The sequence below is a fragment of the Chrysemys picta genome, chromosome 6 (assembly GCF_011386835.1).
Source record: "Chrysemys picta bellii isolate R12L10 chromosome 6, ASM1138683v2, whole genome shotgun sequence".
NCBI classification, from domain to species: Eukaryota; Metazoa; Chordata; order Testudines; family Emydidae; genus Chrysemys; species Chrysemys picta.
Genome location: NC_088796.1, coordinates 117,947,026 through 117,971,403, shown reverse-complemented (window position 1 = coordinate 117,971,403; position 24,378 = coordinate 117,947,026). Strand labels below are relative to the sequence as shown.

At 41.8% G+C, this 24,378-nt stretch overlaps 1 protein-coding gene across 1 annotated transcript in view; it reads right to left on the bottom strand.

The window, feature by feature from the left end:
• SVEP1 (sushi, von Willebrand factor type A, EGF and pentraxin domain containing 1) overlaps window positions 1–24,378 on the bottom strand; it is a 169,625-nt gene that overhangs the window by 103,548 nt on the left and 41,699 nt on the right. The window contains exons 4-7 of the mRNA XM_065549724.1: window positions 17,359–17,517; window positions 16,900–17,079; window positions 12,002–12,181; window positions 6,458–6,655 (exon numbers count right to left, since the gene is read on the bottom strand). Of these exons, the coding sequence (XP_065405796.1) occupies window positions 6,458–6,655; window positions 12,002–12,181; window positions 16,900–17,079; window positions 17,359–17,517 (717 nt within the window). The remainder of the gene's footprint in view (window positions 1–6,457; window positions 6,656–12,001; window positions 12,182–16,899; window positions 17,080–17,358; window positions 17,518–24,378) is intronic.

Sequence of the window (24,378 nt, the reverse complement as noted above, 5' to 3'; positions counted from 1 at the left end):
AAGAAGGACTATCGAAACCCAGCCGTTTGTTGTATTCACACAACTTTGGGGAACTCGGATTGGCAGCTTCATCAGGACAAATCTTCAGCAGGTATAAATTGCCATAACTTCTCTGAAGGCAATGGAGTCACATTGCTTCACACCAGCTAAGGATATGGCCCCAGGGGTCAGAAACCTTCGGCACGTGGCCCATCAGGGTAATCCACTGGTGGGCTGCAAGACATGTTGTTTACGTTGACTGTCTGCAGGCCCGGCCCCCCCACAGATCCCAGTGGCTGCGGTTCACCGTTCCCAGCCAATGGGAGCTGTAGGAAGCGGCGGCCAGCACGTCCCTGCGGCCCACGCTGCTTCCTACAGCCCCCATTGGCTGGGAATGGTGAACCACGGCCACTGGGAGCTGCGGTGGCTGTGCCTGCGGATGGTCAACGTAAACAACATGTCTTGTGGCCCGCTACTGGATTACCCTGATGGGCTGCGTACTGAAGGTTGCTGACCCCTGATCTGGCCTATTGTCATCAAGAGTTCTTTCACATGAACCCGAAAAATCAAGTGAAACTCCAGTAAATCCTGTTGAAACCTGACCATTTCATCACTAAATCAGTGACTCATCCCAGCTATTCCCCACTCAAAAATCTCCTATTCCCACCACAGGCCCCACCTTTTATTCCAATAGCTCTCAGGAGTTCCCTATTAGTGAGGAGCATTCTGGAGCGTCTCAGTCTAAGAATGAGGAAAACTACTTATAGACTCATAGACTTTAAGGTCAGAAGGGACCATTATGATCATCTAGTCTGACCTCCCGCATGATGCAGGCCACAAAGCCGTCCCAACCCCTTTCCCTTGACTCTGCTGTTGAAGTCCCCAAATCCTGTGGTTTAGAGACTTCAAGTAGCAGAGAATCCTCCAGCTAGCGACCCCTGCCCCATGCTGCGGAGGAAGGCGAAAAACCTCTAGGGACTCTGCCAATCTACCCTGGAGGAAAATTCCTTCCCGACCCCAAATATGGCGATCAGTAGAACCCCGAGCATGTAGGCAAGATTCTCCAGCCAGACCCTCATTGGCCATTGATACTATTTACCAGCGATGGCACGCTGTTCATTTGACTAAAATCATGTTATCCCATTAAACCATTCCCTCCATAAACTTATCTAGCTTAATCTTAAAGCCAGACAGGTCCTTCGCCCCCACCATTTCCCTCGGAAGGCTGTTCCAATATTTCACCCCTCTGACGGTCAGAAACCTTCGTCTAATTTCAAGCCTAAACTTCCCCACGGCCAGTTTATATCCATTCGTTCTCGTGTCCACATTAGTACTGAGCTGAAATACTTAAAACGGCAGCATTGAAACCAGAATATTCTCCATCCTGCTGATGTGGAATGCAAGGGGTGGGTTCTCTGCATCATCACGGAAGACATTTCATATGGATGCAGAGGCGGGTGGAAAACTAGCTCAGGGGCTGCCTCCACAATCTGAACCACCAAAAAAAAGTGGATGAGGAAATAGGTCAGCAGGCCATCCCTGAAGACATTAGAAGGGAAGGAGCAGTGCAGGTGTAACACTGACAGACCCCGGTCGTCAGCGGGCGGGATCGAACCTGGGACCGCTGGAGCTTAGTGCATGAGCCTCTACCGCATGAGCTAAAAGCCACATGGCCATTAGCTAAGGCTGTAGAGCAGACTTGTTAATCTCTCTCTAAGTGGTCTCGGTGCCACTACATGGGACAGGGCACCAAACCCAGGAGGCGTGGGGGTTACACAGGGTCTCCCGTGAGCTAATGTCCCAGGATATGTTATAGAGAATGTGCGCGTGTTGATGTGCATATGTTTGTGAGTGAGTGTGCATGCGTGAGGGAGATGGTGGGATTGCTATTGGAGGGAAATAATTCAGACCAGCGTAAGTCTTCTCTGAGGTTTGCCAAACCTTGGCATGTTTCACAGTATGAATTAATATGCCCCATAATTAGGTCCCCTCTAAAGAGAAGGTAGCCAGAGATAAGGGAGGCACGTTGGGAATAGGCTCATGGAGATGAGAGTAAGAGGTGGACAGAAATAATTTGGTATTCCAACTATTTATTATAATAACTTTTCATCTGAAAAACTCGCGCATCTTTATAAAAATGGCTTCAAATTCCTGTTCCCACTGAAGTCAATGACTAAACTCCAATGGAGTCCTGCGTGACAAGGATGGAGTCTATTAACTAGTTAAGCTCACAACATCCCTGAAAGATGGCTCACTTAACCTACCACTGAAAGGCAGCACCCTCTTGGCCAGAATTTGAAAAGTTGTTTAGTATTATTAACGGTACACAACAACATTATGTTAGGATAGGAGCATAGAAGAACATTATGCCAAACTGAAACTGCATGAGGCAACTTAAGCAGACAGAATGTAATTACCAAAGTAAAAATTTGATTAAAGTAAATGATTAACACCTCTCCTCTTACAACAAGTGCCATGGGAGCTTTTATGTCCACAGGTGTGTGAGACCTCAACTTTACATCTAATTAGAGCAAGAGAACAGTGCTTTCTAGCGCCATGCTGGGGCATGGTCTAGAACTGACTCCAAGGGAAGAGTGCTCTGACTGAATGGCTGCTCTGACTAATTTCTGCTGCTAAACAAAGGTTCCACATGTGACAAATGGCCTCCTCCAGTTTCAGAGAGTTTCTGTTTCACTAGCAATGGGTACAATCTGAGCTGCATGGCCAACAACAGTTAAGTCCCCAGTTACTCTCACAAAACCCAAAGCACTTTGTTATCCTGGCATGGAGCCTCTCCAAACACTGCGGCGGGATTATTTCATTACTGGAGTGCTCTTTGATAAATGGTCTCCAGTCTCACTAGGCAACGACAACAACGTTCACCTCTGAACCCTTTATGCCCGAGAGGCCTTAAACCAGCTAAAGAACTCACGCCTCTTATTACTTTGCTAGAGATATTTACATTTCAAACTATAACTCCGGTAATTAAAATTCCATGATGAAGACTGCATGAACAATAAATACAAGCCACTTTGCCTTCCTTTGAAGAAATTTTTCATAGCAAGCACACTCTTCGAAACAACTTCCAATTGTGTTTCACACCCCCAGGACCATGGACTTTCAGCTGTAGCAAGTTCCAGTTAAAAGTGAAGTTCTGAAGAAAGGCTAATAATAGGCAGTGAGCAAACAGATTATTTTGGATAAGTGAAGTATTTTGGCTACATAATACATATAAACAACAAAGAGAACTAAGCAGGGACATGTTTTCTTTGTATAAAATTCAACAGATTGCAACTGCCCTCATCTTCACTAGAGACGTTCAGCCTTCAGAGACTACTGATATCTCTTATTTTAGGGTTTTACACTGTTGCCCATCACAGTAGACCTTGGGTGCCTGGTCTCAATACACACGGCTTCATCTTGATCCAAACAGCCTTGTCACCTTGTGGTGTGATCCCATCAGATATTATAAGTAGGGCTGTCAATCAATTACAAAAATTAATCGCGCGATTTAATTGCATTGTTAAACAATAATAGAATACCATTTAGTTACATATTTTTGGATGTTTTCTACATTTTCAAATATATTGATTTCAATTACAACACAGAATAGAAAGTGTACAGTTTTGATTACAAGTATTTGCACTGTAAAAAAACCAAAAGAAATAGTATTTTTCAATTCACCTAATTCAAGTACTGTAGTGCAATCTCTTTATCGTGAAAGTTGAACTTACAAATCTAGAATTATGTACAAAAAAACTGCATCAAAAATAAAACAATGTAAAATTTTTGAGCCTGCAGGTCCACTCAGTCCTACTTCTTGGTCTGCCAATTGCTCAGACAAACAAGTTTGTTTACATTTGCAGGAGATAATGCTGCCTGCTTCTTGTTTGCAATGTCATCTGAAAGTGAAAACCGGCATTCTCATGGCACTGTTGTAGCCGGCATTGCAAGATATTTACGTGCCAGATGTGCTAAAGATTCATATTTCCCTTCATGCTTCAGCCACCATTCCAGGGAACATGCGTCCATGCTGATGACGGGTTCTGCTCGATAACAATCCAAAGCAGAGCGGACCGACGCATGTTCATTTTCATTATCTGAGTCAGATGCTACCAGCAGAAGGTTGATTTTAATTTTTTGGTGATTTGGGTTCTGTAGTTTCCGCATCAGAGTGTTCCTCTTTTAAGACTTCTAAAAGTATGCTCCGCACCTCGTCCCTCTCAGATTTTGGAAGGCACTTCAGATTCTTAAACATTGAGTCAAGTGCTGTAGCTGTCTTTAGAAATCTCACATTGGTACCTTCTTTGCATTTTATGAAATCTGCAGTGAAAGTGTTCTTAAAATGAATAACGTGCTGAGTCATCATGCGAGACTGAAATATATGGCAGAATGTGGGTAAAACAGAGCAGGGGCTGTACAATTCTCCCCCAAGGAGTTCAGTCACAAATTTAATTAATGCATTCTTTTTTTAATGAGTGTCATCAGCATGGAAGCATGTCTTCTGGAATAGTGGCCGAAGCATGAAGGGGCATGCAAATGTTTAGCATATCTGGCACGTAAATACCTTGCAATGCTAGCTACAAAAATGCCATTTAAACGCCTGTTCTCACTTTCTGGTGATACTGTAAATAAGAAGAGGGCAGCATTATCTCCTGTAAATGTAAACAAACCTGTTTGTCTTAGTGATTGGCTGAACAAGAAGCAGGTCTGAGTGGATTTGTAGGCTCTGAAGTTTTACATTGTTTTGTTTTTGAGTGCAGTTATGTAACAACAACAAAAATCTACATTTGTAAGTTGCACCTTCACGACAAAGAGATTGCACTACAATACCTGTATAAGATGAATTTAAAAATATTATTTCTTTTATCATTTTTACAGTGCAAATATTTGTAATAAAAATATTCACTTTGATTTCAATTACAACACAGAATACAATATATATGAAAATGTAGAAAAACATCCAAAATATTGAAGAAATTTCAATTAGTATTCTATTGTTTAACAGTGCGATTAAAACTGCGATTAATTGTGATTAATTTTTTAAATCGCGATTAATTTTTTTGAGTTAATCGTGTGAGGTAAATGCGATTAATTGACAGCCCTAATTATAAGTTATGCCTAGTCCATATTTGCATGGAAGAACTTCCAGGAGCATGGAGGTTGCTGCTGATTCAGTAGGTGGGACTCTACCCTCCAAGTCAATACTGAAACAACACACTAAGGATCATTATGCTGCTGGAGGTGCGGTGTTTAGGATAAGTAGTAATATCAGGGTTCTCACTACTTATGGCCATTAAACAACAGAAATCCTGTAGCACTTTCTGTAGTGATGTGCTTAGCAACTGTTATAACTCTTTTTTTTGTAATGTGCCTTTACATTTCTAAAGAGTCTACCTGCCTCTCTGCTGTTAGGCCCTCCATTCTGTTTCAGGTGCAGAATGTCACAGAGAAAAATGCCAGGCATTCAAACTGAAAGTATATTTGTGTATGAAAAAAAAAATCTAATATTTTCTGAAAGAGCTCGGTGTTCATGCCAGAGCCCTGGCCAAATTCATACTAATGTAATTACATTTTTACCATCTACACTTCCTGTGCAGCTTCAATTAATTACAGCATTCTTCGCTGTGTGCCCTAAAGTTTTGAGTAGTAAGCTGTTAAAAAGCGCTAGTGCCAGGGCCGCCCGGGGGGCGGGGGGGTGTAAATGGGGCAATTTGTCCCAGCCCCGGACCCCTCAGGGGCTCCGCGAGCCCTGGCCCGGCGGCGGTCCAGGTCTTCAGCGGCATTTCGGCAGCGGGGGGCCCTTCAGTGCTGCCGCAGACCCGGAGCGACTGAAGGGCCCCCCGCCGCCAAAATGCCGCCGAAGACCCGGACCGCCGCTAGGTGAGTACAAGCACCGCAGCTCCCCCGCTTTGCCCCAGATCCCCTGAATCCTCTGGGCGGCCTTGGCTAGTGCCTCACTCCAGAGGGTGCTCTGATATACTGGGATATAACACCTTCATATATCATGCATATTAGTATAAGTTTCCATAGCACTTAAGGAACCTTGAGATAAAAGGAACTATATAAACACATGCTATCCCATTGATATTTTTACTGTTATTATATTGTTTGGTTTCACTCTGGCCATCTCTAAAGCCTAGGTTTTTCTCCTCTTCATTCTTCACTTTATAATTTAACTTTTTCTCCCAGGCCTTAAAGTCACATAGTACCACGAACCCCAACAAAACAGGACACCTGGGATGGTCTCCAGAGGGCTGACTGATGGTGAGATGCATCATAAATGTACCTGAACAATCTTGCTGAACTAATAAATATTAAATTCTATTGTCAGGCAATAGCGGAAGCAGTACATTTTGAAGATCACTTTAATCAGGCTTTGCCTCAGGTTCAAACACATCTTTATCTGTCTCTCTGCAATCCCCTTCCCTCTGAACCCACATCTACTTGCAGTGGAAATTATTGTTCAGGTCTATACCTTTACATAGAGCCTTTTGGACATTTTCACTCCATCTCCCAGAAGGAGTGCATCTCAGTTCTTCTCTAACCCCAGACAAGGTGAATCCCCGGGGGCAGCTCAACTGGCACACTGTTCCAGATTTTGATGGTTCTTGTCCACAACTTGATGGATGTACTGTCACACTCTCAGGTTTCTGGAAGATGGGGCAATGCACCTCTACAGGAAATAAACATACAAATGTCAGCGGACACAGAAAATACACACATCCAAAGTTACCAGCAATTAAGAACCCCATAATAGGATGTAGAAAAGAATCTGAAACTTGTTCTAAAATTCACTGCAGCTCAGCCCCATTGGCGATCTCTACTAATAAGGTATTTTTCACTCAGCTTTTATGAAGGATAAAATGTTTCAGATAGCCTGGAAAATTCTGTTATATTTATTATCTTCCTTGTATTGAATGAGTTACATTGTGCTTTGAAGGCCAAACATTGATTTTACTACTGAGACTTCCCCCTGTGACAAGAATAGGTAAAACTCAGATTGGATTTTTATGGACATTTGAAATAGGTGCTGGAATTCAGGTGAGTTATTTTGGTTGCAGGAGTTCTCTTTCAGTAAATTACAACCATTGGCAATATCCTCATGAGACAAATCAGGTTTGGCTCCACCCCCTTGTATCAGGTCTGCTCCTTTTTCTTCAATTCACCATTTACCTTTTTTTTTTTTTTGCTGCTGGAATCACACCATAGTTTTGTACAAGAATCTATTAATTTCACCTGTTCCTATTTTGTTGTCTCATTCTCACAATACAGATATTGAAGTGTCATTATGAGCAGTTTGCTGCACACTAACTACAAAGAACCATTTCTACAATGCCATGAAATGAGAACTAAGAGGTACAACAACGTTACTAAAACAAAAAAGTCATTAAAATTTGTTTATTTCAGGTTTCATTACATGCTCAATCACTTTGTGTTTGTGAAATGGCTTGTAAGTGAACCTACATCCAGTTTCAAATTATTATAGGCTGATATCTGATTTTGTTCAAACCTAAAATATGAACCGGAACTCAGGGAACTATACATGGCAACCAAAGAACAATTGGCTGGTTTGCATATAAACGTAAAGTTCCAAGTTTAGCAAATGTTGACTATGGATTTGCAGGGACCAAAAATGTACCTTAATGTTATGAAATGTTCTGTGACTAGGGGAGGTCAAATATTTTCAAAATTGTGAAGAAAAAATTAATCAAAATTTGAAATTTCCAAAAATAAAATGGGGTGGGAGGAAGGAGGAAGGGAAATGACTACATTTTCACCAACACTTTATCCTGTTTTTCAACCAGCCATGTTTATTATTTCAGGCAGTTAATGCAATTTTTACTGTTGTCGTGTAGAGCTGGGCAAATACGGTAAAAGTTGGATACCGAATTTGTACAAGACATGTATTTTCAATAAATGTGCCTTGAAATATTAATATGCCTTCCAAAGCAAATCCTCAGGAATATGCTAAGTATTAAATGGAATGAATGTATAGCTCCAAGATTCATCACAGAGTTCAGCAACTTCTCATCTCCAAAGCTCTCCAGAAAAGAAGATGGAAATATCTGGGACATGTGTTAAGACATGTATGAAGCAAGAGTTTGCCATGGCAGGCGTGTCATTAGGTAGTTGGTCAAACATGTCAAAGGAGCTGACTGAAAGAATCCCTCTGTTGAACACTACTCAGAGAGGGAAAGCCTATGAGACTTCACATAGAGGATATGCAAAAAGCTTCCCAGGACAGATAGGGATGGTGGAGCCTTGTTCATTCCTTACGTGACGTTTGATGGTGTAGAAAGGATTCCGATTCAGAACAGTTAATATCTAGACAAAAAATGTCTTTGTCAAGTCCTTGAAAAGCTGTCAGTTCTACAAAACTTATTATAAAGAAAGAATCTAAGTATTATAAACATTTCCTGCCCTTGGAACTCTTGCTTTTGAAAAATTAAGATTAAAGTTTAAACTATTAATAACAATACTTCATATCTTGTTGTCATTTTGACAGTCTGCAGAGGCCTTGAGTGTATACACATTCATTTTAGACAGAATAATTGTCTTAAAACTTAAAACTATTTCCATTAGTAAAAATGGTGCTCATTTCTGGGCACCTCTTTATGGGACAGCTATTGACAAACTGGAGGGGGAGCAGCACCAAAAATAATCAGGGAATCAAAATTAAAAGAGCTAAATTATGAGCTGGTTGGATAAGTGACAATTTAGGGGAAGGAGCATAATGATGTAATGACAGGCACAAACACAAAGAGAAGAGGAACTGTGTAGGGTGGTACAAAGGGATATATAACTAGGAGTGAAGAGAAGAAATCGAGAAAAGGAAAATTAGGCTGAATACAAGGAAAAGTGGAATAGTCTTCTGAGGAAGTGGTGATAGTCCCAGCACTTAGGACAAACACTAGACTATATAAGGAGCAATCCTGTATTATTAGAGAAAAGGTCAGGATAGCCTAATAGATCTTTTTCATCTCTGACTCCTACAATTCTACAGGTCCTCTGCTCTCAGTGGGCCAGGTCCGCAGCTGGTATAAACGGTCTTGGCTCCATTGACTTCAGCTGAGCTACAGTGATTTACACAGGTTTAGGATCTGACCCAATAAGTCTGGATTTAAAAGGGTGTATATAGGAGCAGAATTTGGTCCCATCAATCTATGATTCTGTGAATGTATATAAATATAAAATAATTTAACTCCGGATGGGTCAGAATTTGATCTCAGTTACTCATGCCGATGGAAATACAGGGTACAAATCCAGCATATGAGAAAGCAAAATCTGTCCCATGTCTGTAAAACAGTGCATCACATGAAGCTGACTGAAACCAAATGAGTATAGTACACAGTTAATAAATTAACAGGTGAATTTTGATGGACAAAAAGAATACTGAACAGCAGGGCACTAATTGACCTCTCTCTCCTCTTCCTTTTATACATAAACCTTGAGGATGAAGATTGGCCAAAACACATTTAAAAAGTGGGCACACTAATTCTTTCAACACTAGATGGCATCAGTGCCCTTGGCATTAATGCCAACAAATTGTGTAATCCCGCAGTAATCATGGGCATTGTACAGAGCATTATAATATGAGGAGACTAACATTTCCTGATGTACACTAAATCTAAGATGTTGGCTATAAACCATTCTTCAGTGGAATACAAGAGGGAAAGAGATAAAAGAGTTTAGTGGTGGAGAAATATTAACTTTTGTTTTTGCAAGTTAGAAAAAAAAAGAAGTTTTCATGCCTATCAAATATTTTAATTTTAGACAACAGAATATAATGTAACATAATAATCCAAGACAATTCATTACAATAACATCTTCAATAAAAAGTTGCTTGAAATAAAAATACACGTAACACACACACACCCTTGTAGGAAAAAAAACCTACAGTATTTGGCAGGTAAAACTAATTGGGCCCTAACAACCCAGAATAACTGTTATAACATAGCATTAGTGAGGCCATTCCTGGAATGCTCGGTCCAGTTCTGGTGACCATACTTCCAAAAAGGATGTTGAAAATGTAAAAGGATTCAGAAAAGAGATGTAAGTATGACATGAAATTTGGAAAACATGTTTTCTAGCAAGAGAATTAGGAGAAAAATCTTTTTAATTTACCAAGAGAAGGTTAACAGATGACCTGATCACCGCCTACAAGCACCTATGCTGGGAAGTATTTCCAATAGTTAAGGCTACGATTTAGTCACCGGTATTTTTAGTAAAAGTCACAGACAGGTCACGGGCAATAAACAAAAATTCACGGCCTGTGACCTGTCCATGACTTATACTAAAAATACCTGTGATTAAATCTTGGGGGGGGGATAAGGGGTACTGGGGGAGGAGGCACCGGGGCCGCTGGAGCAGTGGTTGGTGTGGCTGTCCCCGGAGCCAGCTGCTTTGGGTGGCCCCTGGGCCTGTCGCACCCTCCCCTGAAGAAGTTGCGGAGGTTGTGGAATCCATGACTTCCACGATCACCGTGACAGACACGGAGCCCTACTGATAGTACATGCTTTTTCATCTAGCAGAAAAAAGCATAATGAGACCTAATGGCTGGAAGCTGCAGATAGTCAAATTCAGACTAGAAGTGAGGTGCACATTTTTAACAGTGAGAGTAATAATTTAGAACATCAGTAAGGGGAACAATTTTTTAAAATGTGCTATTAGGACTCTGGTTAGCATTTTCATGATCCTGCAATCATTCCATGAGTGGAATTTCACATCTGCTTTCCTTGCGTGGGGGATTTATACAAGTTATCTTTGTGTGCAGCCATGGCAGGAGTGAGCCCAGATGTTTCAGCTAATGCTTTTTGCAATGGGACAATCAAAGGAAACTCTTACACTGGATTTTTGGGACCAACAAGAACAAAGCCTTGCCATGGGTGACTCAGAAATCCAGCAAAAACTCTCATATAACCTGCTTGATTATGCAAAAGAGTCAAATAATATCAAACAGCATGAGGCGGCTTTTTGATATATAATGGAACTGAATTATAATCATTAAAAATTAAGAAATGACAGAGCAAAGTAGGTCCTCCAATAATAATCCTCCAATGGCATTTCAGGGCCCAGGCCTGCTCTGTTGAAGTTAAATAAAATGTTCCCATTGATCTGGGACCAAGATCGGGCTCCTAATGTACTTAGTGTAAATAATATCCAAAATTTATGAATTTATCTTCATGATGTTTTTAAAGCATGTATCTACACCGAGGGCTCAATGTTCAGCCTTGCCCTCCCAGGGTCCCCATTTTTGTCCCCATAGTTTTTGAATTACAAATAATTATGGGCATAATGTAGGTCATTTGGACACGTAGGTACAAAATTTACCGATGACATTAACTGCACCCACAATTTTCAGGAGCACCAAACAAGCCCAGCTTCTGAAAAGTCAGGCTTTATGTTCATGATTTCTGTATTTTCACTGGGTTTTAAAAATTATTATTATTATTATTATTAACATTTTCCAGCGAAGTCAGCACTCATGAAAATTGCTGGACTGGTAATCCTGGAGTCTAAAGTCCTCTACTTATTCACATAGCAAGTCCCGAGCAGGCACCAGCAGCGGACGGTTCCCCGCACTGCTCCACCAATGTGCTTCAAACGGGACCAGCAAGTTTCCCCTGAAGGAGTAAAAGCGTCCTCAGCCCTTTCAACCCTTGGCCTCTATGCTGGGAATTCCAACAAAGGAGGCAGCAGTTGCTTAAGCTTCCCCCATGCTGCCAGCATGCCTCAATCTTTAGCTGGAGGGAGCATCTCTAGCTCTGAGAGGGTAATTGAGTCTCCCCAGAGATACACCCTTGCCCTCTTCTGTGTGAGAGCCATGTCTACCAGGAACTCGACTGTGATCACTAATTCATTTCATACAGGTTATCAAACAGCCACAGGAGAGGAGCGACTTTTAGATATCACAGCTGGATTTCAACCAGCAATCTAGAGGTCATTTTCTTATCCCATTATCAATTCCTCCTCAAGACATGGTTCTATGTGAACAGACACGCAACGACCAAAAACATACCCACACACAGTGGCTCCTTTCCATCCCACTGAGAGTTTCCTTGACAGGTGAGTTGGGAGTTTCCTTCCAGTTCATAGCCCTCATCACAGGTCACAAAACACACTGTCTTGTATGAGGTATCACCTGACGAACAATTAATTCGTCCATTTTCAGGTGTGTGAAGTTTTGGACACGTTCGAACTGCAAATGGTAAAACAAGCATGTTACGTTTTCACCATAAAGAGAGGAACAACAGACAGTTTAAAGGTCACTTCTAAAACCCTTTGTCATTTAAATGGATACAGTGAAAATAACATTTTGGTAATCTGGGCTTATAAGTGGAGCCAATATTTTCAAAAGTGACCAGTGATTTTGGGTGCTTATGTTAAAACACCTTACAGGGGCCTGATTTTCACAAGGTGAGTGCTTACCCCTTTCTGAAAACCAGGCCTCTTTAAGACGTCACATTGGGAAATCTGGGTCCATATCTAGTCAATGAAGTTGAAGGAAGTGTAACTAAGAAGATTTGTTTAGTTAGCTCTTGGAGGAGTTACTGACTGATGCTGAATGAGAAGACAGTGTTAGTTTGGCTGAGTGTGCAGTTTGTTTTTTTAAATTGCTCAATTGCTAATGCTACATCTTGACACCAATTTCTTACATAACTAAAATCAACTCCAGAAGAACACGGAATTAAATGTAATCTCGTGCATCAGTCTTGTCTAACACATTAAGCAGTAGCACAACTGAACAGTACCAAAAAAAAAAAAAAAGGGGGTGAAGCTCTGCAATCTACTGTTTTTTTTAAGAGCTAGACCCTGCTTCCATGACTTCCATCAACTTGGATGGTGGAAGGTCAAGGCCTGAATGAGTCATGACTGTAGTGGCCTGGGTAACTTCTATATTGTGGTTAAGAATGTTGATTTTACCAAGTGACCCCCTGCCAATGTAGAAGTCAAACTACTAGCTTTCTTTCCAAATAAGTTCAAAGTTAAGCAAACTTGGCAGCTTTCTTTCCTTTTTCCAGTAGTCTATTGCACATATTGATGAGAAAACATGTGTGTATAATTGTACATATTGACCCAACAGACTACATGTCTTCCTAAAGATAGTAAGAGAACAAAGTTAATCAGTTATCAATCAAATGAAATCCAGCTGTACCAACAGCCAGGATTACAAGTCTCAAGCAATTACAAAAATTAGTTTCTTTCTGAGAGAGTTGGATATAAACAAATCAGGAAAAAAACTGCAAGATTTGTAGCAACTATTGACCAGAAAATAAGGAGTGGCAACACAGTTAGCTGCGTAACATCTAGGCATTATGACTGCCTTGTGTTCACTCAGGTCCAGAACACTGCCCCTCCTCCCCCAACCCCTCTGATTCACGTGTATGTACAGGTTTTTCTAGAATGAAAGAGATCAGGAAACTTACTCTAGACTAGAGTCACTAGACTCTTAATGAATTAAAGAAAGTGTTGCTCTTCAGACTAGTTTTCTATTATTCTTTACCTTAATTGCACTAAGTAAACATATTACAACTCTAATGCAAATCTGTCATGCAAAGAGAATAGGCTCCTATTTTCTACTATGGCCTTTAATGCCACAGCTGTGGTAGTGTATATAGTGGGCATTGCAAACTATCAGTCTTGGAGGCATTAGGGAGGCAGCTGGAATAAATCTGGAAGCACTGGAGAAATGCTCACCAGGTGACCACAGCTACATACCTTCACAGGTGGTAGCATGTGCCTCCTTGCACCCGTTATCAGGTCCTGCTCACCTGCTGGTGTGGAAGGAATGCATGGCCATTGTTCTGTTCCTTTCAGGGTGACGTGGCTATGACTCACCATCAGCAACACTGCTAACCTTGTGTTCCAGTGTGGAAGGACCAGAACAGTGGCTACCCCTCCCACTGATGTCCTAGATAGGAGGGAGGGAGCTCCCTTTGAAACATCATTCTGGGGAGCAGCAAAGCACAGGGATTTGCCATTCTGATCTTCTAGCCCTCACCCCTCTAAGGGGGCACACTTGGGAAGTGGAGACCTCTGTTTCCATTCCAGTGAGTATGAGCACGAGCATGCAAGATCTATTGGTCTCCTGGGCTATAGCCCACCTAACATTTGGACTTACTGCTCATACATATGCCAAAACACATGCTCCCTTCACCCCCCCACCCCCGAACACTAAGCTTTTGAATTAAATGGGATCCAGACAAAACCCCAAACCAAAACCCAGCCAACAAGATTTGACAAAACTTAAATAAACTTTCCCCCATCTCTACTCTCTCTCTCTCTCTCATACACACACAAAATGCTTAAAGGCCCAGAGCCCTGATCCCACATTTCTTGAGCATCCCATACTCTCACTGAAGTCAGAGGGAGTACTGGGTGTGTAGGCCATGCAGGATCTAGACTTCTCAAAGGCTAATGGATTACTCTTCACAACACCCCCGTGAGGTAGGGAAATACTATTAGCTACCTCGGCAGATGGGGAACTGAAGCATGGGCAAGTAACTTAGCCTCTGTAAGTTTACAGCAGGAATGTGCAGAAGAACCAGAAATAGAATCCAGATCTTCTAAACTGCAGCCTAGTGCCTTGACCACAAGACCATCCTCTTGACCTGAGGACTATCAGTCTGGCACTTTCCACAATCACTAAAAATTCCCATAAATGTGCATTAAAATATATTCTGTTGGCCTTTAGAATTTTGTTATAGTAAATGTTTCTGGATTAAATGGGTGTTTTGCAGTTGGACAGTATTTAGCTTAATTTTATATTAGCTGCTGCTAATTGCAGAAGGTGCGCTGATGGGTCTAAGCATCACTTATCACAGCCAGGACACATTTCAGCTAAGTAGCGCAAAAATGCCAAAACGTTGAATGTTTAATGTCAAAACCGAAAGCAGTGTGAAGGGATTAAAATCCTTTGGTGTCCTTTCATAATTGATGTGATAAAATACTGTTGGGATTAATGAGACAGCCCATAAACGGTGCCTTTGATCTTGCTCTCGTCTACAGCATGGTTTCTTGTATGGATGGAGAACAGCAGACACGGCATATGCTAAGGCTGGATTTTTTTTTTATGAGGCACTTCAACATGATGTGTTATGAGAGGGGAAAAAAAGACAGGATATCCTCTAGATGCTTCAAAGGAAATTAATACCACATGAAGATAACAGCTCAAAGCAGAGGGCTAACTTCTTTGGCTCCGTTAAAGCCAAATGCTTCATTAAAAGGAAAACGGTGAAGCCTTGCAGAAAAAATAAACCACCCCTCACCCAAAAACCGGAAGACAGAATAGCGTCTCCCCTAAAAGTGTCTGTGTGGGGGCTTAAGATTGTTCCACTTCTCTGTGTGGAGACTATAATCCTGTAGATCAGGGGTCGGCACCCTTTCAGAAGTGGTGTGCCGAGTCTTCATTTATTCACTATAATTTAAGGTTTTCTGTGCCAGTCATACATTTTAACGTTTTTAGATGATTAGAGTGAAAACTGATCAGTCCTTTCTTTATGCTCCAGTCCAGGGGCTCTCCAGCCTTTTCATTCTGAGGACTCCTTTGTACAAGAGACAGTCTCATGGAGACCTGCTCTCCCACTAGTCCAATCAGCCTACAGCTGGATTTTTAAACTATTTCACTCTGTAGCCTGCCTCGTGGAATGACATGGCCAAATCCCATGGATCTTGCTTCCCTGTCCCAAAGTACTAGCAACATATTTTTTCCATTGCAAGCTCTCACCCCTTCCAGGGTCACTAGAAGTTGCAGGGGGACAGTAAATTCAGCAACATTCAGCATTAGACTATGCAGCAATTTGTTATGCAAATTCAGGTGGGTTGCTATATAAGCATGTCTCAAACAGTGACTGTTCTCTGGCTCTGTCCATTCCCCTTGTCTCCACCACGCATCCTTTCCCTAAGTGTAACCTGACCTGCACACCAGCCAGTGCGTGACTGCAAGCTTCCTTTCTCCAAACGGGCTGTGAAAGGTGGAAGAGCAGCCTCAGTCTATAAGTGCCTGTAGGAGGTCAGAAAGGAATCCCACATCCTCTGTAGAATTGCACAACTGGTTAAGGAGTCCTGCATGTGCATTGGTGGAACTGGAAGGTGGATACCTTCCTCTGAAACATCATGTATTAGGCCACAGCCAGAGGCAAGATGGAATTGTGATCTGATCCACGAAAGCAACATTCAAATGTAATTATTAGCACTCCAGGAGGCCCTCTTTGGATAAATACTTTTTTTCAGCCCCTCTCCCTATTCCCAGTCATGCCATTTTCAATCACTCCTTCTGATTATCTCCTTTCCAGTTAATATATCCTCACTTTCAACCTCCAGGAAATAGTCATTGTCCAATGGAACCACATTCAAAACTCTTCTGAGATTATACATGTGGCCTGGAACTTTCCATTTTTTTTCGTTCACATGATAAACCCAAGGATCATAAATCAGAAATTTGGAAGCAATATTCTTTGTTGAAGTTTATGCCCTGGGGTTCCAATGCCAATGTGCATCTAATCCAACAGATGGATCCCTCATGGGTATTCTGAAACCCCCCATCCTGCAAATCCTTATTTACTAGCCATAATTTTATTTACAACCCTAATTTTATTCTGGTAGTTCCACTGGTGTCACGTGAGGAAAGTTAGTAATAGACAGAATAGGTGTGTACAAGAGGACAATGCGGAATGTTTACCAAGGTTTGGCTCTCTAGCAGGTGATACCACTCTGCATTTCTTATTGAAGGTTTTCTTCCTCCATTTTAGTAAACCAGAAGATAAAATATTCATCATGGGGTTTTCCTTTTGAATATTCCTTCATTTGGGGTTTACTCTAAGCCAGCAAAACCAACAAAACCAACAAACCTCAAACCATCATTAACAACAAAACAACTTGTGTCAAAAGCTTTTTCCAAAGAAATGGCTTTCATACCTCTGCACGTGGTCTCTGAACCAGACCAGAGGCCATTTGGCTGACACAGCCGGATGCTGCTTCCCACTAGGTCAAATCCTGCTTTACATCGGATTCCGCAGGCAGCGTTGAAGTAGTTGTTGCAGACGTTCTGGATAAAGTAACCATTTTCCGGGGGCTGCAGCTCAGGGCAGTGGACAACTAATTAATCATACAACAACAGGGTTAGAGATTCCAGAAGCATTATTTTCATTTCATTTCCGACTTGGTTAGTTTACGTCTTTAATTTGGCTGGTTTGATTTGTTAATTTATAGTATCTATGCTTTTGAGGGCATGCATATGAAACACTATAATAAACCCCACAGATGCTTGACTATCTCATTTCAGTGAAACAGTCCAAAAAGGGCTAAGATTACACTGTCTATGCGTCCTAATGTGCCTTTCCTCTCTATTCATGTTCTCTGTTTGGAAAGACTTACGTTCACAGGCATGTCCTGCAGTACGATACCCATCCTTGCAAACACAGTCCTTGATGGAGGTACTTCCAGGGGGAGAGGTGTGGTTGTCATCAGGACAAGAGATGCAAGTGCTGATTCCACCAGGTGAACCTTCAGGTTTATATGTTCCTGATGGGCAAGCTATCAAATAAAAAAGAAGACTTTTAGAAGAAGAAAAGGTGAGACTCCATCCTTTCTGAACGTTCACTGGACTACCAATTTTTCTAAGGATTTTTTAATGCACACTTCCTTTTTAGGGTATCTTGAGGTGTGAGGATGACCAAATTGCGTGTTTAATAGCTATGCTTTTGTTGCTCCCCTTCCTCCTCTATTTATACATCATTAATTCAAATTCAAAGCAGGACCTATGTATGTCTATAAAGTTATTAGTGTGTATAGGGTCTGAACCAAAGCCCACTGAACTCAGTGGAGGTCTTTCCATTGATTTCAGTGGGTTTTGGATCAATACCATAATTTACTTTCTACATAAGGAGCCTCACTCTGGTTTTACATTTGTGTAACTCCATTGACACTATGGAATTATTCCTGGATTATACTTGTAGAAATGAGATCAGAATCAAGCCCAAGGTTTCCAAAATATGCCAAAATTAGGATCAGGCTCAATAAATAAAAATTCTCGGCATACTGAATTTGCAGAATCCGGCATCTGACTTCACGATTTAGATGCTATGCTATATATAGGTGTGAATCATAGCACATAAAGCAATTAATCAAAACAATTACTCCCCAAAGCCTTTAAAGTAGTTTATACTCTACTCTAGAATTTTAACTGTGTGTGTGCGCAAATGTGCTTGAGAAATATTTAAGAGATGTTGTCAAGAGACAGAGAATAGACACAGAAAAGTATGGGCTAACAGAGGCAGAAACAGGAGAGGTAAGATAGTCCAATTATTAGGGCATTAGTCTGGGACTTTGGAGACCAGGATTTAATTCCTTAGTCTATCATAGACTACCTGTGTGACATTGGACAAGTCACTTAGTCTCTCTCTCTCTCTGTCTCAGTTTCTCAATCTGTAAAATGGGACAACAGCACTGCCCTACCTCACAAGGGTGTTGTGAGGATGAATACATTAAAGATTGTGAGGCACCCACACGCTATGGTAATTGGGGCCATAAGTACCTTAGACTGCATTCCCTCTAAGATGCTGATGCCTAAGAAATTACTTTCTGAGCTATGAGACTCATGAAAAGTTGCAACAAGCCTAAAGAAAGCTGAAGTTCAGACAGAAGTCTATTAGTTTAAATGCTTACCACTTATTATTCTGTTTAAACTTCTCTTACAGACTGTGGGCCAGATTCTCCATTGTCCTGCATTATGTGCAGTCATTACATCAGTGCAAAGTGGATACAAAACATACCAGTCTGATTTAGTAGTGTTTTACAGCCCCTTTGCACTGATGTAAACAGCTGCATAAAGTACAGGACAATGGCGAATCCGGCTCTGTAGCTTCCGCAGAACTGTGTCCAGAAAAATGTGTCCAATCTTAAAGTCTTTAAAATGTCTTTTGTTTCCAGCACCAAACATTTTCTAGCTTTTCCAAGTATTAGAGGTCTAATTCCTGAAGGTCTCAGATTGTGCCAATATCTTTTTTATTTTAACAGAATTGGACCAATTCTATACTTTGAGTGAGTTTAAAAGTTAATCCTTTGACATTTATCTTAAGACAAATAGATTTCTACTCTCCCCTGCCCCCCCGCCCAAAACACACACATGCCATCACCATCCAGTCAGCCATATCTGGTAAATTACGCATTGAAAAATATAGCTTAGAATATTTAGAGCTTTATTTTCTTGAACATGGTCGCTTCTTGAATATTTTCCACAGATCATATTTTTTCTTTCTCTCTTTGAAAGTTCGCAGCTTCAATTTCAAAGTAGGTGATAAAATGATTGAATGGTGCAAAATATTAAGTGATGTAATACAGTGTGTTGCAAGCTGGCTGGCTGGGTCTACGCTGTAGAATGGCTCTTTAAAATTCCAAATGAAAGCTCCTAAATAAGAAAGGAAGTAATTAAAGATCAAAACATTTTAGAAGGTCAATTTGCATCTTGCTAAGGGAAGACCGGAAGGCAAATTTACTCACAACTACAGCAGGAATTCTTTTTTAAGTGATTTTTAAGAAAACACTTGCAAAAATGCCATTTAATTACATCATATTTTTGCCGTCAGCCGCTTCTAGTTCCCTTGTGAGTTCATTAAAAGTAACATGCTCTTTTATGAGAGCATAAAAATGAGCAAGAAAGTGCCATCCACTCAGGGCCGTAGCAACAAAGAACGTGGCCCCCTCCGAACATATGTCCGGGCGGGGCCCCTTACAATGCAGAAACTGGAATGCGGTATTTATTTTGCCACTTTTAGGGGCCCCCTTCCTTGCAGGGCCCCCTCCGGTCGCAGGGTACGGAGGGCGCTTGCTACGCCTCTGCATCCACTCCATATTCAGGATCTTTATTGATATTGCATAGAAATAGTTTTAATAAACATTAAACTGGGTTTTCTCCTTAATGACAAAGGATATCTGCCCAGATTAAGCTTTTTAGAAAAATGAAATCTTTACCACTGAAAATGAACAACTGTGTAGTACAATTACCCACCACCGCTAAAGAGACTTCAATGAAATTGCCTTTACTGGAGTATTCATGGCATTGTCAACCTATTGTAAAGGAAATTGCACTACTTTGTGCAATAACAGCAGCAACACAACGATTCTCTTAATAGGCTTCCTGGCAGGTGTAAGTGAATAGTCCAATATCCAGATGATTTTCGTACTTTGGAGTTTTAACAGACCCACATTTTTAACAGTGAGAGAAGTTAACCATTGGAACAGAGCATGGAAGGATGTGGTGGCTTCTCCGTATGTGGGATTCTCTAAAGATTGAGATTGGAGGACTTTCTAAAAGATATGTGCTAGTCCAGTCAATGATGTGGTGGAACTAGACTCCATGCAGGATTCACTGGGTGAGGTTCTCTGGGCTGTATGCTACAGGAGGTCAGACCTGATGCTCATAATGGTCCTTTCTGGCCTTGAATCTATAAACAACATTCCAATCTGAATGTCTTTAAAAGGATCCTCCTCTTACAATCTCTGGGCAATCCCCTTTTATACTTTGGGAGGGGGGTTGTTCCAGTGACTGTTTTAGTCTTCTCTAATGTCTTCAGAAGGCGGTCATCTGCTCCTGAGCAGTTCAGGGGATGGCTTGTTAGCTGGCTCTCCCATCCAGTTTGTTTGAATGGCTGGCCATTATATCTCTCTGGACAGTGACCTCCAAGTTGGTGACCTGTCCTTTCCCTTAATCTCAGAGTAGCACACCCTCAAACACTTCTCCTGGACCCCTTACTGGTCCTTTCCATCCCCATTAAGCTGGAGATAAGATGTGAGAGCATGAGAGCATTGGGAAACCTGTTCTCCCATGATTCGGATGACGGTTTCCAGTCAGGCTAGGTATTGCTACTGTTGCTTCACCTCTGGGTTCAAACTGAATTGTGTTTTGTAGCTGGTAATTTCAGTTCAGTCCTTTGTGAAACTTCAAGTGCATCATCACGCAAACCAAAACACAGCCAGCAGTTCCTGCTCAGGTGAGTCATAAAGGCGTAAAAGAAAAAAAGCACGGTAGCCAAGTATTTTGGGGTGCCTTAGCAGAGATGTGTGGAAGAGCTTGCCTAGTGTCTGCTGGGAGCAAGTCTTGAGCCAGAGCTACCAGCGTTTGGTTTTCAGGACCTGTAAAAAAGGCGTCTTAACAAAAACAGTTCATTTGCAAAAAAATTCTGACTTTTCCTTCTAAAGGAAATTTGAAGGTTCAACCATCTTGTGTGAAGAGCTAGCAACTTGTATTTTAGAAAGAACCATTTCCTCAAAGCTAGGGTGAGTCAAAGCCATAAGCAAATAATGTTATTTGTTTGTAAAAAACGGCCAGGCACATGGCAAGTCTGGCTATTTTTAGCTGAGGTTTCCAAATAGAAATGGATTTTTGCCAGCACATTTGCAAGAGACTACTGACATTGTTAAGGGAGTTTCTTCCCATTGGAAAAGCTAATATCACCAAGTGTCCTTATGTCTTCTTTATAATTGAAACATTTTCTACTGTGACAGGGTCTATACCACTCATATCGTTCCAGATGCAGAAGTCTCACTACTATCAACAACATCAGGATACAAGCCTCAATCTTTACAAGTCTCACCTATAAAACCACACACCGAACACAAACTTCTCTTGGTCTTAAACAGCCACCAGTCTCTAGATGAAATAACTCCATCAGTAGGATTTACACTTCGTACACAAAAATCACCTCAGGCCTGAGCCCAACTGCAACAGGCTACACAGGAGCTTTTTTGGCAACTGGGGATGGCCAGACTGTCGTGGAGTTATGCTCGACCCATGATGCTGGCTCCATCACCCACTTGTTAAATTTTCAAACAAGCACCTCCGTGCTTTCTCCCATGCTGCTCCTCATGCTTGGGAGAAGCTCCATGTAAACATTCACAAAGCCTGTGGTCATTATAGTGCTTCAAAGCCCTCCTTAAAACTCCCCTCTGCCATGAGGCCTACAAAAAACCTGACATGGAACCAGGGAAGTGTATACTAGGGAAGTGTGTGGGAGGGTCCTCTCTTCCCTCTTCTTCCCATGACTGGGAGGAAGAAGATGCCTGTCAAGTGTCAGAAAAGCTTAAGGTGTATTCAGGCATTCAGAGTTAGGAGTACTGAACAGTGTTCCTCTAGCTCTGTAACTATCTAAGGATTCTGTTAATTCTGCAGCTGTCACCAACAGCAACTAGCATAGGTGAAATGATGAATATCTGCCAATTTGTGTACGTGTGTGTGTTTTGTGTGTTACTGCTGTTACATGTAACACTTACGTTTATGCTCTATGCCTCCACTCCACTCCTCTCAGCCTCCATCATAGAGTTTGTTGCCAGCAGAGTTGAGGGAAAGGGTATGTGACTGAAACACTTACTGTTATTTATATTATTGTAGTCCTAGGAGCCCCAGTCCTGGCCCAGGACCCCATCATGCTTGGTGCTGTGCAAAAAGACAGTCCCTGCCCCGGAGACCTTACAATCTAACTATAACACAAGAGATGGCATGTGGATACAAACAGACGGAGGAGTACAAGGAAACAATGAGACAATATTGGTCAGCATGCTAGGCTGTGTATGTGTGTACATGTGCGTGCATAGGCGCCGACTCCGTGGGTGCTCTGGGGCTGGAGCACCCACAGAAAAAAATTGGTGGGTACTCAGCATCCAACGGCAGCTTCCCGCCCTGCCCCGCCGGCTCTAGCTCACCTCCGCTCCGCCTCCTCCGCAAGCGCACCGCCACGTCCTGCTTCTCCCCCCTCCCTCCCAGTGCTTGCGCTGCGAAACAGCTGTTTCGCGGGGCAGGGAGGGGGGAAGGAGGGGGAACGTGGCACGCTGGGGGAAGAGGCGGGGCCGGGGCAGGGATTTGGGGAAAGGATCCAATAGGGGCAGGGAGGGGGTGGAGTTGGGGCGGGGACTTTGGGGAAGGGGTTTGAATGGGGCAGGGCCAGGGGCGGGGAAAGGGTGGAGTCGGGGCGGGGCCAATGGCGGGGGGGGGGGGCACGTGAGCATCCACCAGCACCGGAGAAAGTTGGCGCCTATGTGTGTGTGCATGTATGTATGTATGTATGTATTTAAACCCATCCTTAGAAATAACCTATTATTACAATAGCCATAGCACCATTACTGGGGAAAGAGTTATGGAAAAACATCAGCCAGACTTGTCTCTGCATTCTCCCCCTCACATACTCTTTCCTTGGATAAACAACTCCCACAAAGAAAGTCCCATATGCCTCTTATGTTCGTGAGTCCCCTACATCTTGCTGATGATATTCAAGTTCATAAATGGACTGCCTACTTTTATTCCACATCCATCTGTGGGTTTTTTCCTAGTAAAGAAATTTCTAGAAAGCAAATTTGACATATGATTGCTAGAAAGATGCATATAACAGACACTACAACACGTAAGTAGGCAGAAGTATAGGCTAAAACCCTGCCTGAACCTGAACTAGAAACACAGAAACCTAGTAAGGTCTGCAAAAATCAAAGGGAAGACTTTAATATCAATTATTCTGCTCTGGCTGCATTCAAAGATCTGTTATAAATACTAACTTAATATTTTAAATCATCCATCTGGAACAATTTAACACGGTCAAGTGCAAATATAAAACTACACAGATTTTACCTATTAAAAATAAAAAAAAGTGACAAATTAAAGCCAATTTGTAAAAGGTAACATTCCAGCAAATACTTCGTGCACAGGATAGTATGGGGATTTTAATGCACAAGACTATAGGGGAGAATATATCTTCTCTATGTATTAGCATCACAGCTTTTCATTTGCATATATGAATAAAAATTGTGGATGTGTAGTTTTGCTTTAAAAATTCAAATCTACTAAACTCCTGAGAGAGACAGGGCCTTATTTCCTTCTCAGTAACAGCAGTGTAATTCAGCAATTTCAGTGAGTTAGTCCCGATTTACTCCAGTGTAAGAGAGGAGAATCAGACTCAGTGATTAAAAGATTAATTTAATAGATTTCACATGGTTTAAAATGCATAATTTCTTCAGTTAACTAAATTATATTTTGTAAGTAATCCATATAACTAACTGTACTTTCCACATTTGATGCTAATAACGGATCAGATTAAAGGCTTATCTATTAGTGGGTTTGACAGCAATCTGCTTTGCACTATCCTATAGGAACTTACCATACTAATATACACTCATCTATCAAGAATGAACCTGAGCCATTTAGACACTGAAATGGGACCGCTCTGTACACATGATGTAGCTCCAACCATCTTTAGTTCTCAACTCCACTGGGCTGAGCTGAGAATCAGTGGGCAATGTAAAAACTCACTTCTGCCCATAGGGATGAAATCATTTTGATCATCGCGGGTCCAAATCTGCAACCTTAATCCTTGCTGGGACTCCCTTCGTTACACCTGTGCAATTCCACTACCT